Genomic DNA, 15466 nt, shown 5'->3' with positions numbered 1-15466 from the left:
AACAGAAAACCACAAAGGCCAGACGAGACATCATCTCGAGTCATTGTAGCAGTACAGTTTTATTGGTTACAAAAACAAATAATAAAGTAAAAATAAATTACTTTGTAGATTCAAAGGTCTGGTGATGAGTCTTTCCACTGGCACCCGCTTCACATGCAGTTCCATTCGTTCTGAAAGGACGGTAGACCACAGGCCTAACTCTAACCATTGAGGTCTCTTTCACAGTGAGAAAAAAACATTGGAAACGGGACCACAGAGACACAGAAGGATGCCATGCTGAGCTCTTCTTTTATAGAAAAACACTTTGGGAGCTTTCACTGCATCCCCTGCTTTACACTTCGTCTTATAAGACCATATGTAAAGGACGTTCACATAAATGTGTGGTAATACAATTACGATCCAGACACAATATGTGGTGTTACACGGGGTGTTACTATGAAGTACCAGCGGAAAAAATCAGGAGATTAGGTTTGGTTCAATAATGGTTTTTTTTAAGTGTCATTAAGAATTCAGCTTCTCATAAATAACTGCTAGTGATAAGAACATCAAAAGCGTCAACGGAGGTATTTTTTTTTTCTCTCCATAAAATAACTTAATAGCCAGTTCCAGATCACTGCAAAATGCTGTAAACATCAGTGAAATTTGTAGCATAGTAGATCACCAATTTGCACTTAAAAAAATACACAAACTGTACAGACAACCCCCATTATCATTTACAAAATATGTGGAATACACTATTCAAAACCACTGCACTGCAAAAAATCATTTTGTTAATCAGCATTTTTGTTGTTTTTCAGTAAAAATATCTTTCTTAAAAATTACTTGTGGAACAATATTATGTAAGACATTAGGACTTGTTTTATGAAGAATAGATATTTTAAGTTTATTTTTCTTATAATTGGCAGATTTTTTTAAGCATTAATCTAGATTAAATTTAGTGAGGTTAATGATTGAAACATGAAAAAAAAAAATGCAAATGGGATTAGGAAAATAAATGCAATTATATGCATTTCCCTTGGGAAAAGGGGGAAAATCTATTTATAAAAAAAATGTCATTTACTATATGTTTTCTTAAAAAATGTATCATTATGACTATTATTATTATTAGAAAATACATACTGAATTGCTTTTATAAGAATACAGAATACATTTAATTCAATACATTTTGAATTCATTCTATAAATTTTGCTTCAGGTAAATTAATTGATACTTTTTAGATATTTTTACTGGACAACCAGACAAAAAGTACTGATTGGGAAAATGTTTTTTTTTTTTTTTTTTTGCGCAGTGTTCCTTCTATGAACTTGCTTTTCATCTCATTGGCTACATACAGCCTCACAAAAGACAGAAAAGTCACTGGATTAATATCGGCACAGTTTCATTTTCTAATCTTCTCCACAAACCCACCCCCCATAAGGATGCATATAGCAGGCACTTTTCGGATTTCCCTCAATCCTATCCTGCAGGATATTCTGATGAAAAGTGTTTGTGTGTGGACACTCGGTTTGCCGGGGGCTGGCCACCCGAGCTATTTGGCCTTCACTTGCACTTCCGACTCATCGACGCTCCCCTCTTCGGCCGTGCTGCGGGAGAAGCGGCGTGTGCCAGCTGACCTCATCCCCACCGTGTCACCAGGGTGGGCGGAGCCAAACCTGGCAGCATGGGGGTCAGGGTAACTGGGTTGGTAGTACTGAGGAGGGTAGGCACGGTAGCCACCGTAAGGGTCCTCTTCCTCCTCATCATTGTTGTAGTTGGTGGCAGGATCGTAGTTTTGGTAGGGGTTGGAGGGTAACTGTTGTACTATGGGAACATGGGGGAATTAGATCGGTTGCCATCTTTTGTAGTCACCACCACCAAGTAAGCAGCCGTTGAGTTAGGGAGAGAAGGAAACAGCAAAGAGATAAAGGCAGAAAAGGGAGAGAGTTACTGAGATTAGCTTAGTTTAGACAAAGGGATAGAGGTTTAGTTGGTTAGCATGGCTCAGTTAACCCCTGCTGGTAAGTGTCGAAACTACACCATCTAGCTAAAAGAATCTCCATTGGCGGCCATTGTAAATTTGGAATGAATGCTAATATTTCATTAAAGGGGTCCTATTATGCTTTTTCACTTTTTCAACTTTAGTTAGTCTGTAATGTTGCTGTTTGAGCATAAAAAAGATCTGCAAAGTTACAAAGTTCAAAGTCCACTTCAAAAGGAGATATTTTATTTAACAGAAATCACTTTTCAAAAACTACAACGAACGACTCGTTTGGACTACAACGCATATTTTCCGGGATTTGTGATATCACAAATATCGACGAATGGGACGAGACCTGGTTGAGCTGCACTAGAGAAGGCAACGAGTGTTATTATTACCACTATGTCGGAGACACGCAAGTTTTCCCAAGGCAGACAAACTAAAAAAATAATGTGTTTTTCGAACAACCTAGTATGAGAGCATGTTCTAGTACACCCCCAAAACAAAATCAAGACTTTGTAAAAGAGCATAATAGGACCCCTTTAAAAAGCTAGTGACTGATTTATTTTGGAGGGCCCTTAAAGCACAGTCTTGTGGTGCCATCAGCCAGTCAGCATAATTGTGCTGCTCTAGAGTGATTAGTCACATGGTATTTATGGCTCAAAAATAAAATCTGGCTGCAGAATTGAGCACCCATGAGCAAAGATGGCAGATTTCAAAATCACACACTTTCAGGGGTCATGCGCCAGCCAAGCAGCTGACATTAAGACGAACAGGAATGGTAAGGATGGCTTTCTCCAGTTATTATAGTTTGATTTAGATGTAAACTCTTAAAAATAAAGGTTCTTTATTGGCATCAATGTTTCCATGAAGAACCTTTAACATCCATGGAACCGTTTCCATTACACAAAGGGTTCCTTATAGTGTAAAAAGGTTTTTCAAATTAACTTTTTACACTAAGAAAAAAAAAGGTTCTTTTAAGAACTAATTACCTAAAGGTTCTTTGGGGGATCTAAAATTGATCTTCTATGGCACTGCTACGAAAACCAATATTTTGGAACCTTTATTTTTAAGAGTGTGGGTTTAAAATCTCGACATTAATGCCAGAAAAGGTTGAAAATGCCTGAAACAGACTACAACTGAGGTTTGCGCAATACTCAGAATGGTTAAAAAGGCATGGGGCTTCAATGGTGGTGACATTTTGAGGGTTGGGGAACCAAGTACATAGATTATCGAGTTTGGGAATGTGTGGAAAAGACTTTCCTTAGAAACAGTCTTTGGCATCGGCCCATGGATGGAGGTGGGATGAAGAAATGAAGGGAGAGAGAAGAGCAGGTGGCTCTCTACTGGTTCTCAGTAGTCATTCTCATACTGCTCTGGACCTTCACATGCAGGTGTGAGACAGTGATGCCCCGGTAAAAGAGGAGAGAGACACTGCAGTAAGTGTGAGCCCCATATAACCAACATGATGCAACACCTCATCTACCAGACTGTAATCTTTACATAGTGGCATTTCAGAAGGATAGTCAAGGATTCTCAATAAGACATTAAAGCCTGGTCAATACACATAAAACATACATTTTCTCATTTGAAATGAAGTATTATCCCAGAGAATGAGGGCTGAAAAAGTTACAGAGCAATTTGCAATACTATTAAGCTGTGTTGCAAGATTTTATGCTGACTGAAAGCTTAAAGCTATAACCTTTATAGATCTTAAAAGTGTTGATGCAGTATTTCATCTATTGAGTGGAATATTGCACTGTCATTTAACAGCCTTACATGGCAGAAACACCGGAGAACATTAGCGTTATATTTTTCACAATACAATACTGCCATAATTTATGAGGCGTTCAGTAGAAAGCTTTGCTATGATCTGATAAATCAATTATTAAAAGAGTGCTGTCCATTATTGTCCAGCCTTTCTCATATCAAAAAACTGAAATAGTGAAAACGTGTAAGCACACAGCCCACTCTGAAACTTTGATAGCATTTACAGTATACTCCATGAGAAATGTATAAGTAGAATAACAGTTTGGGAAGGGCTAGTTTAATAAGATGAAAATCTCTGAGTTAGACCACAAGCTTGTTTAGCAGTTATAGAAATGCAATCTCAAGCGAGAATGTGCGAAGCACTTCAAAAGGCCGTGGAGAATAACAGTATGGAAGAGCGTGCGGTATGTTCCCTCATCAGTTTGCTGGATGGTGATTATTATCAGTGAAGCCTGAGGCAGTCTTAAACCCACAGCTCAATAAGCACTCGTCAGAGACGCTGTTACTAGACTAACTCCATAATTGACTTTCAGATGTTCAGTATCCATGGTTACCTTGACAACTACATGTAGATTTCATTGGGTTTCATTCACTAACTGGGCATACACACCTATCTGTGCATAGAACTTGAATGTTTTCATCGATCTATCTATCTATCTATCTATCTATCGATCTGTCTATCTATATGTTTGTCTGTCTGTCTGTATATCACATCCATCCGTCCATCATTTGTATTGTCTCATATCACATTGTAACATATCTTATTATCTTGTGTTATAGTATCGTATTATCGTATCATAACGTATTGTATCATAGCAAACCATTAATCCATCTATTTATATTATCCATCCATCCATTAATCCATCTATCTATAGTAGAGATGTAACGATTCACTCAACTCACAATGCGACACGATTCACGATAATGATTTCACAATACAATTTTCTCACGATTCATTTTTTTAAACAAAATGAGATAAGACAAATGAAAAGGTGTCATTTTAGAATTTCTCAGACAAAATGCTGCACATTTCCTTGTGAAATTGAAATATGTTAAATGACAAAACTGACATTTTAAAACAAATCCCAAATTCAACAGGCTCGGGGTGCATCGTTACATCCCTAATCTAAACTAACCAACCTACCTACCTACCCACTCTTCCTAGTTCTGACAAGTTTCTAGTTAAAATTTCAAGTTACAAATTACAGTTAGATGAATTTAAATACATTTAGACTGTACTTAATATTCTAATTCAAATGGCAATTCTACTTTCTGTTTGCTACCTCAATTAAAATTCAGGAAGCGGAGTGGAGGGTTGATTTGGCTAGAACTGTTTTAATATCAGTGTGTCAATGCTTGTGGACATATATTATTCTAATTACTGCTCCGTCATTTAGAATAATCGGCATTCATCAACATAAGAACAAATATGTGCACATGTCATAAATCTGGTGGAAATTTCACCAGAGAACCTTTTCTTGACACATACTGCAAGATCACTTCTACACAATCATTAGTGAATGAGACCCCCTGGATGTACCTGACAGAATAAAGTTTGAATGAAATTGAGAAACCTTGACAGATAGAGGGAGTATGGGAGAGAGAGGAAGAGAAGGAGAGGATTACCTCCAACGTTGTATCTGAGGCAGGAGTTCTGGTCGCAGTAGCCGGGGGGTCCTGCAGGACCAGGGCTACCAGGGATACCTGGACGTCCTGAGGTGCCTTGAATTCCAGGTCTCCCTGGAGGGCCCTGACTTCCTGTCCGACCTTCTCCAGGAGGCCCTGAGTGGGACAAGACATTAGCCATTAATAGCTGCCTCGTGAAACCCCTGCTGAACTCCCCACTCATAGCCTGCCTGGATTCCTTAACCCACAAAATACAAGTTTTAGCCTTTTCCAGTGCACATCACTGGCTGTTACAGCTATGTTGCTTCAATGAATCTCATTTGTAAAGAGTATTGATCAAAGCACAATTAACAGCGAGCCAACGCTGACATTTTTCAAAGTCTACTGACCAGCCTTTACTGCTAAAATCGATATGAAAACATTGCTCCCTGACCCAAATATTGTTTCAATATCTGCTTGATATTCTAGACAGGATTTAAAAGAACCAAAAGCAGATCAAGATGTGTGCAGAGGTTATTAAAAGTTTGCAAGCTTGTGTTTTCTTTGACAGACGCCATTTAATAATAGAAACTCCTGTAGTCTGTGCAATAAGACGACACTGAGCTCTACTTTTTCCAATTTGAATTGAAATTAATTTTTTACTGCTGGCTTGAGGACCAAGAAGTCATTGATTTTGACTTAAATGTAACATTTGAACAGTCTCTCACCTGGAGGCCCTGGAGGACCACGAGGACCTTGTGTCCCTATCCCTGGACTGCCCTTCTCTCCCCTTTCTCCTGGGAGACCTGGACAAAGAGAGACGGGGATCTGTTAGAACACACAAACCCATCTGAAGAAGCTGTGTCCTTCTCTTTCCATGTGATTTAACTTATTCCACACCTTTATGAGACCATAAGGGAAGAAATAAAAGACCTGGATGGTGTTAATAACACATTCTGACAGGTCTGATGTGGCTGATCTCTCAGTAAGAAAGCAGTAGGAGCTACAGCAGAAGGGAATAACTTATTTAAGTGAATGACAACTTAAATCACAATTGTTTTCTCACACAAATCTATCAGAATCTATCAACAGTCTCTTTCTTTCTTTAAGAAGTCAACATTGGAATTGAAAACAGTCAGTGAGTGGTCAACATGCCAATTGATCCAATTAACCTCTACTGGTAAATGCTGTAACTATACTAAAAAGCACCTTGAAATGAATGGGAATAATAAGATTTCCTTGAATCATGGTTCATTTGTCCAAAGCGCTGTCTCTAAGGATCTGAACACTGAATGTAAGCAGCCTTTTGCCCCACAGGCACTCTGATCTTCATCACCTCTGAACAACACTGACAATCTAAAAGAGAACTTCTGAATAAGATTCCTCATTATATGCCCCATGTTAACATAAACAGACAAATATCTCCTCTATGTTATCCCTCATTAGCAGCTCTGTTTTGCACTGACTGCATCATGACCATGCCCTGCATGTTCCTGCTTGATATCTGAATGTTTGAGTGATGCAGTAGTGATGGTGAAATATCTAATGCTGAAAGCTCAGGCTGTGTGTCAGAGCTCATCTAATTGAGGACAGGAGACTAAGCAGTGTGGACACTCACTCATGATAAAGACTCTGGCTGAGAGTTGCTCTTGGCAGGAAGGTCATGCAGATCTAATGTAATTTGTGTAAAGTCGTATTCAGGGGAAAGAAAGTTCCAGAATTTTTTTTTTTTTTTGTCACACTGAAAAAAGCCAAATATATTAGTTTTTTCTAATTATATTTATGGTTTGGTTCAAACCTTGATTTAATATTTATCGAAAATATTTATTTTCCAAGTAAAAGGATTGTTTTTTATAAAGGCCATACATTACTTAATGAATACATTTTCTTTAGACATAAGCCAAAATGTTTAATGCAGGTCAGTATAATAATTTTAGGGGTTTTTACAACTTTATTTTACCATAAACAAAGGTTAAATTAGCTATAAAATGAAAGTATAATTTTCACTTAAGATTAAAAAAAAAAGTTATTCAATGTTTAATATAATCATATTTGCTGTATTGTTCTTAAAAAAACTTTCAATAAACTGTTCTGCACATCAACACTGGTATAAAGGGAACATTTAAACAAAGCTGTTTCTTTTATTTATTTTTCTATGGGAAGTGTTCTTTTAGACAAAAATAAAGACAGTGCTTTTAGACAAACTGGTCATTTCACTTTTTCAGTGCAGTTTGTGGGACTTGTGGTTCCTTAAGAGGCTGTCAACCTCAATTCAACTATTACATACTAAAGAGACTAAAGCATTTGCAGTGCTTTGTGGCATCTTTGAAGTAGTTGTTCTTGGCTTACTAACATTAACCATAAAAAAGACTTAGTAGTTTACTTATTGTTTATGATGGCGAGTGGTATTGAGGTTAGCCAGGGCTGTCAGCCAAGATGTTAGCAACATTTATCATGGATGGGGTCAGAGAGGTCATGCTAATGTTCAATATTATTATAGCTACAAGATCTGCGAAACCTTAAGCTGCAGGGGCAAAATTTCTCTCGAGGGCCATTAACTAATCATCCTCCATACTATTCATACTAGATTATTATTTGCATCTATTTACTAGACTATATTATTATATACTATTATTTGCAAGGGTTTGTAAACTCAGCTACTATTTTCTACAAATTAATCTTCAAAACGTTATCAGTTTTTTCCTTTGCCTACAAATTCAAAACAGCAGTACACAGTATCTAGTGATGCAGTAGGTTATTTCACATGTTAAAATGTTTACCTCTCTCTCCTGGGCGGCCATTTTGCCCACTGGCTCCAGGGAATCCTGGTCTGCCAGAGGGACCCTGCTCTCCCTGTGGCCCCGGAGGTCCTGACCGACCAGGCTCACCCGGTGGACCTGGTACTGTTCGTACTGAAACAGACTGACTGGGAATCTGGTTCAAAATAGAGTTGTAGCGAGACAAGTGACCTGAGGGGGAGGTAGAAAAAAAGAAATTCACTTAGTGGGTCAGCAGGGGTTAGACGACTTCGTGTGAGTCATGAATTTGGCAAAAGAGCGTCAAATCAAATACTTGTTCAAATAGTATATGTACGCAAAATATATGTATTCTCAACTCACTCTGAATTAGCTGTTCACAAACTTGTCGCGCTATGGCACGGACAGCAGCCTGAGACTGCATGTCACCCTTCAGAAACAAACAACAGGGGATTAAGGCAGGGATGTACAGTGTCACAGTTTTCTGTCATTGTAAGTTAAATATTATAATAATTTTAACCCATCGACACTGTGCGAAAGTTATGCACTAGGAGAGCTACAACAAAGAAACTGTACTGTACGATGAATCTGAATCGCCAGATCTTACAAACTTGAACTTGAACAGTATGATGTATTGTTTCCTCTATGATGGGCACGTAAAAAGAGAGAGCCGCAAAAACTGAGACAATCAATAAAAAGGCAAGATATTCTGTTTGCTCTCAAAGTTTGGACAGTTTCCTGAGGATGAGCTTTAGGGTGGTGCATTCTGACTCAGAAATACTGGATTTAGAGTGTTTTTGATATTGAAAATAATGCCAAAAGAATGTGTTCTTTCAATAGGTCATTCAGATTAGTGTGGTTGGATTGGTACATTCCATTGAATATGTTAATAAAATTATATTATAAGATATAATATATATATATATATATATAAATGCTCTGTGGTGATAAGGGGGAAATGGCAGGTTCTGGAGCATTGATTTGCATTCTGATTTAGCTTAACATGAATAGTTTGTAGTAATAAGTCATTATATATACATTTCTATGGATATAACGTTAGCTGCTGTACTTATAAAAAACAAACAAACAGGTGGACAAACATGGTCGGTATCACTCTCAGCATGATCACAGACCATCTAATGCAAACTGGACACAACATGCAAAGAACTGGAGAAAATCGAAAGTTCCATTGTGATTTTGCCTGATTTTTTTTCTGCTACACAAATTATAAGAGTCAGTTTTTCATTAGTTTGCTAAAAACAACAACAACAACAACAACAACAAAAAACCGCTGCAACAATGAAAGCTTCTGAGGAAAAACTACAGTAGTCTCAAACTTTGGATTTTACATTTACAAAGCATAGTACTTTAAACATAACAACTACTTTGTTACATGCCATACTATAGGAAATAATAAATAAATAAGTACATAAATCTATTTTGACCACACTCTGTGTCCATTCTGTGTGCTAGTGAATTGTCCAACCCACTAACACATGTGTTAACACCTAAAAAGCAAGCATACAGCATGGATTAAGACCACAAGCTGCTGTGACAAAAAATCTCCAACAACACACAAATACGCTTTAGCTGCTTTAAAGGGAGGCTAATAGCCTGTACAACGTGGGTGTTTAATTCACCCAATTTAACACTCTCCACACACCCTTTGTGTGGTGGCCGGTACCACGGCAGTGGAGAAATCAGAACTGAAGAATAAAAACACAAATATATTGTTGTGTGGAAGCTCTGGACCGAGTCTGACTGTGAGGCTTGATAAACAGCTTTAGCTATACCTGTACCAGTTTTAATGCTCCCGCAGCGACTGAATTAAAAACCCTAAGCATTCAGAGAGAGAGTGTGAAAAAGAAAAGGAGCTATAATTCAGCACTGCTGCTGCTGCTGCGATTTTTATCAAGAGGCCTGTCAGCAAGCCTCTTAATCCTGCCGCCGATAAACCGCCATTGTGTGTGCCACTCGAGTGCCACATGCCACCACCACAATCTAAACTCTATGACAGTTCAGATGCAGATTGGAGACTCACTCTCTCTCCTCGTTCGCCTTTGGTGCCGGGAGGCCCCTGCAAAAAGAGAAAAAGAGAGTGAAGGCAAACGTTTCTGAATTCACAGATTGGAGAAGAAAAAGACAAAAAAGAAACACAAAGACATTAATGACTGTTTGGAGAGGGGGATTTGAATGTGAGAGCGGACCAAATCGATCACGGATGAAATGCATGAGCCAAATACATAAAATGGATGCGTCGCTGACCTAATGTGTTGGAAACCAGGCCGGGATTTGTGGCCAGAGCACCATGGCTACTAAACAATTCTGATATCATAACATCTGGGTAAAAATGAGATGTAACCCTGAGACGGACTCATTGGAAGCTCTGTGGTGCATAGGGACTCATCCTAAGGATATGTGGTTGTTGTGCCAGACTATGTGAGAATATGATCATAGTTTATTTAAAGTACTTCGTGTAATTTCACACATCGGAGCAGGAGGTTATGGCTCTATATCTATATTGTAGTAGAATTAACAATGCCCTGCTCTTCCATAAACTGGGCCACAATTGGTCATAAACTTGTCATCTTACTGACAATCTCTCTTCCAGGGCTTATAAAAAGAAAGACGTACAGGTTTCAAATCTGTGTTGAGAGGTTACACTGCAATCGAGCTCTGCAGATGTTTTTCAACGACTGCGCTGAAGCATATGGTTCTACTTTACAAATCGTTGTGAACAAATACAAGGTAATAGAGCTACAACTTAAATATAGGTGTCACTCAGCAGGAAACTCATAGAGACTGACGTTAATTCAGAATCCCTTGTGTGCTTCTAATATACAAATGAGAAACAAATATTTCAGTTACAGGCTTTGTGCAAACTGAGGTTTCTCAGTTTGTAGCTCTCTCTCTGACCAGTCGGACTTATATAAGGTAGATCTTTGCAGGCTGAAACTGAGCTACAGTGAGCTTGAGCACAACAGTCTGTATGATATATAGAATCTCGTGTGGAGCTGTCTGCTCCAGCATTCATAAATGATTTCAAGCCATGAATAAAGTGACTCTTCATGATAAATACTGTAAGTGGATTTCTAGCTTCTACACATGTGGACCTTCAAAGCAAAATTCTCCCCGCTGAATAGATCAGGCAAGTTAGTGCAGGTTTGGTGTTACTCTAGCTCGAGGGTGTCCAGTCCTGCTCCTGGACGGCCACTATCCTGCAGAGTTTATCTCAAACACACCTGAACCAGCCAATCTAGAAACTTCCAGGCAAGTGTGTTGGAGCGGGTTTGAGCTAAACTCAGCAGGATATTGGTCCTTCAGGAGCAGGATTGGACACCTCTGGTCTGGCTGGAGGACCATTATAATCATTCTGTTTACCAGCAAAACCTGGTTGGCCAACGAAGATGGTCTTTCTGGCAAATATGTTTGACTAAGGCAAAGCTCAACAGTAAGGATTTTTTCTGCTGGAACTGCAGCAATGGTGAAAGTTGTAAAGTAGCCCAAAACCCTGGCTTTTGCCCTGGACCAGCGGGCCATCCTTATTGTTGAGCCCTGCCAAGGTAGGCTTGTTGGTTTATCTAGCTGAGAAGCCTAATGGGAACACCTGCACACCACCACCAAAACATGGTGGTGACCAACTATGCTGGTCTTATAAAGTATATTGATCAAGTATATTCTATATCTGTTAAGAAGGGAACCAAAGGACCAATTTGCTTCATGACTTCAAAATATTTTTTAATTCTGGTCTGGTTCTGGGTGGTCTGGTACTTCAGTGAGAATAATGCTAGAGTCTGACACTAAAGAGAATGGCTCAGCAGTAGGACAGAATTCAATGTTCCTTCAACTAAACAAGAACGCCACAAAACCACATTTATAGAACTGAGTCAAACACTACCTCTCGCTTAAACAGAGGAGCACAGACTTAAATATCAGTAAGCTGATGTCACGATCAGCAATCTACAGCATTTTGAGTTTAGTTTGTTCAACATGGCTGTAATGCAATACTCACAGGTGGCCCCTGATCACCAATTTGCCCTGGCGATCCACTTGGTCCTGGAGCCCCAGGAGCTCCAGGGCTTCCCTAAAATTAGATATTGAGAGGACAAAAGGTTCATGACCAAGTCTCAGACAGACTCACAGAGACAGACAGAGTGATTTTATCGTGTTACATGCCATTGGTCCTGGAGGGCCCTGTCGTCCCTGGGGTCCATCTTTACCCTGTAGGCCCTAAAACGAAAGAATTTTTGATAATCACAATGCTTTGTTTAAAATACAAAACTGTGGTATATTAATATCTTAATAATCTTCTTTTAGCACAGTGTATGAAATCATAAAATGCAGAAGTCCCAATTCTCATAAGGGAATCTAAGAAACAGTAAGCTGAAATAAGGATAACACATTTTGACTCCATCAATGCTTCCTGTAAAGCTTTTCTTCAGCAAAATAAATAATTACCCAAGTTGTTAATGTGAGTTTGCATTGTGTGAGTCTAGTCTGATTCACAAACAAATGACTGAATCACTCCAACAATTTACCAGTTTGAATCAGCCTGATGAAACTCACAGAATCTATCAGTGACTCACTAAATGAACAGCATGTGTTCAACTCTGGCTGACCTCTGTACACTGGCAGCATGGAATCTCTGGGAACAGTTCAACAGCCAACGATTCCAATGCAAAAGACCAGATCCACAAACGCTAACAGCAAAGTAACAGAACAGGTGGTCATGTGTTCTAACTCTACTGCCATGTGGTAGAACGAACTCCTCTTGAACATCCTTTCCACTACTGTTTTATTGTTGAATGCTGGGATACACCTAAAGTACCTCAGTAGGGGATAGAGACTCAACAACAACTTACTGTCAGATCTGTCTGCACAAATTTTATAATACGGTTCTGGCTGCTTCCTTTTAGCCAGTGATCCAACTCTGTGTTCTTCCACTGAACATGCTTCATTGCCCTAAATATCAGGCTCTTTTGGGAAACAGGCCAGTGGAGGGAAGGGAAATCAATGTAACATTTTAAACGCCTCAAGTGTAACATACATTTGGAGTACCACACTTCAAGAGCATAAAGCCTCAGAATAGTTCTAGTCCACGCAACATATGCAATCCCATATAAGCACTTGAGGTCTCTCTCGCTGTGTGTGTTTTGAGGTGGATAAGAACCTCCCTCAAGAAGGAGTCATGGTGAAACACGCTATAAACACCTCTTTGCTTTGTCCAATCCAGCCCCACTTTGAACCTGGTGTCAATCTAGAAATGTTGCCTCTTTGTGCTCACCATGCTTTGTTCAATTGTTCCAGTGTCTCTACGAAGTCCGTTTGTAGGTGAAAATCACAATAGTATTGAATACTTTCTTTAGCACTTCATTGTGTGCCACTTACAGATAAAACAACTCATTAGTTAACCTTGGAACTGTAATAATATTCTTTTACAAATGGTATGTTTAGTGATTATCATAAGTTCAAAGCCAAACATCTGCTTTCTTTTTTAAACTGTCATAGTGAGTTACTGTGTATGAAACCACAGCAGATTTATCCCTCAACCTGCTTTAAATCAGCTCAGCAAGCAGCAGTGTGGTCTGAACACCAGCATTTGTGCTCCTTGTTTTTCTTTTCTGACGCAAACTGACAGATTTATTCAAACATTTCCACTCAGGCTGCTCATTACTAAACAGAGATGGTGAACTTGCACTCTCTCATTAAGACATTAACATTTAATTACACCACACAGCGTTGGGAATGGTAATTGAATAACCACCTCGTGCATATTTTTCATTACAGTTCACAGAATAAGTGTAGTGTGCCTTTTTTTCCCCAGTCTCCAGTGGCATTTAATCTGTATAGGCTACATGTACATACAGTATATGTGATTCCTCACTTGTAGGAATGACGATATTAAACACCTCTGTATCTGTGACAACACATGCACCAAAAAAACCCTAGACTAGGAGGCAATTATATTTCATGTGTTACATGTGAGCTGATACCAAAATCATTTTAAGGATCTCTGAATCACGTGTGTGATTCTGAAATGTCAAGTAAGGCTTTGTTCACAAGTTGCTTAATTTGGTTTGGAGACAAGGAACAAAATCAATAACAAAAACAAACACGTTGAGCACTTATTATGACAGTCTAGCAGGATAGATCTGATTAGTTCAGGTGTTATTGACTAGCAGTCCTGTAAACTGAATCTGTGAGTCAGGGCCTCCTTCAGCGTAATCAGATCTGTTCAGACACAGAAGAACACATAAGCTTCATTTGATGAGCCGCCCATGTGGAATCGTTCTTACACGGCATGACTGAAATTGCGTTTACTTAATATCACTCGGGCTTTTGTAAATTCTACAGGGGTTTGTCCCACCTCCCTTGGCAAGCAAAACAGGGAGGCAGCACAGAATGAGTGAGGAGCCGTTCATGCAGGATGGAGTGCCAAAAATGGAATAATACACAAGGGTCTCCATATGCATTTTTAACAGATGCTAAAAACAGTGAGATGTGACTGAATGTCTGTATGACTGTTTATTAAAAAATAAAATAAAATAAAATAATAAATCACAAACAATTATCTTAACTGACTGAATGCTTTAAAATGTTAACTACAAAAAAAATATGACTATCAACTAATACATAAAATGAAAAGTTACACTGAAAAAACCCCAGCATAATTTAAATGGTAAAAGATTTTCAAAATCTTACTGTAAAAACGTGTTAATTTGTTACTGATGAGTAACAGTTTTTGGAAGCAAAAAAGAACAAGTCATCTTATAATTTAAAGTGAAAAATTGACATTCCCAGAATTCTCTGTGACAACTCTGATGGTTTTTTATTGAAACAACTGTTTTTTTTCCCCCTTAGATTTTTCTTATCAGTTATGTGCATAACTACGTAGGGTTTTAGGTTTCATCTTATGTTGTGAAATTAATGTTTATTGCATTTTTAGTGTTAGCGTTTAGTGTTAATTTTAGTATTGATGGTGGTGATGGTGTTTTGCATTTGTATTTGTGCACCTTCTATAAAACAATTTTAAAAACTGATTAACAACCCTGAATATTACATGAAGTCATTTGTAATGGTAACTTCCTCAGCTTATCTGATTTATTCACATCATAACAAAATAACAATTTAGTTTGAATTGAGTTACGAAAAATGCTTACTCTCTGTCCTGGAGGTCCATCTCGGCCTGGTCCTCCACTGGCACCTGGTACACCCTGAAAGTAAATAAACAAGACAACTTGTTTATTTCAATGATAGACATAGCTGTTCACAAAATGTGTGGCCTTTGCGGAGTAATAAATGTTTGGCTCTTTTGTTTCACATTGTTGTCTCACAGAACGTCTTCAATTCTTACCGGCTACGATATTGACATTATCTA

At 38.5% G+C, this 15466-nt stretch overlaps 1 protein-coding gene across 1 annotated transcript in view; it reads right to left on the bottom strand.

Moving 5' to 3' along the window:
* Positions 1 to 1163: 1163 nt before the first annotated feature.
* The window catches only part of LOC107707159 (collagen alpha-1(XIV) chain-like), a 141843-nt gene continuing 127540 nt past the window's right edge, over positions 1164 to 15466 (bottom strand). The window contains exons 40-48 of the mRNA XM_016511076.1: positions 15249 to 15302; positions 12265 to 12318; positions 12101 to 12172; positions 10130 to 10165; positions 8452 to 8518; positions 8113 to 8301; positions 6061 to 6138; positions 5354 to 5509; positions 1164 to 1800 (exon numbers count right to left, since the gene is read on the bottom strand). Coding sequence (XP_016366562.1) covers positions 1529 to 1800; positions 5354 to 5509; positions 6061 to 6138; positions 8113 to 8301; positions 8452 to 8518; positions 10130 to 10165; positions 12101 to 12172; positions 12265 to 12318; positions 15249 to 15302 — 978 coding nt within the window. The 3' untranslated portion in view covers positions 1164 to 1528. The remainder of the gene's footprint in view (positions 1801 to 5353; positions 5510 to 6060; positions 6139 to 8112; positions 8302 to 8451; positions 8519 to 10129; positions 10166 to 12100; positions 12173 to 12264; positions 12319 to 15248; positions 15303 to 15466) is intronic.

The sequence above is a fragment of the Sinocyclocheilus rhinocerous genome, unplaced genomic scaffold (assembly GCF_001515625.1).
Source record: "Sinocyclocheilus rhinocerous isolate Xijiao unplaced genomic scaffold, SAMN03320098_v1.1 scaffold1046, whole genome shotgun sequence".
Taxonomy (NCBI): domain Eukaryota; kingdom Metazoa; phylum Chordata; class Actinopteri; order Cypriniformes; family Cyprinidae; genus Sinocyclocheilus; species Sinocyclocheilus rhinocerous.
This window is presented reverse-complemented; position numbering and strand designations above follow the sequence as displayed.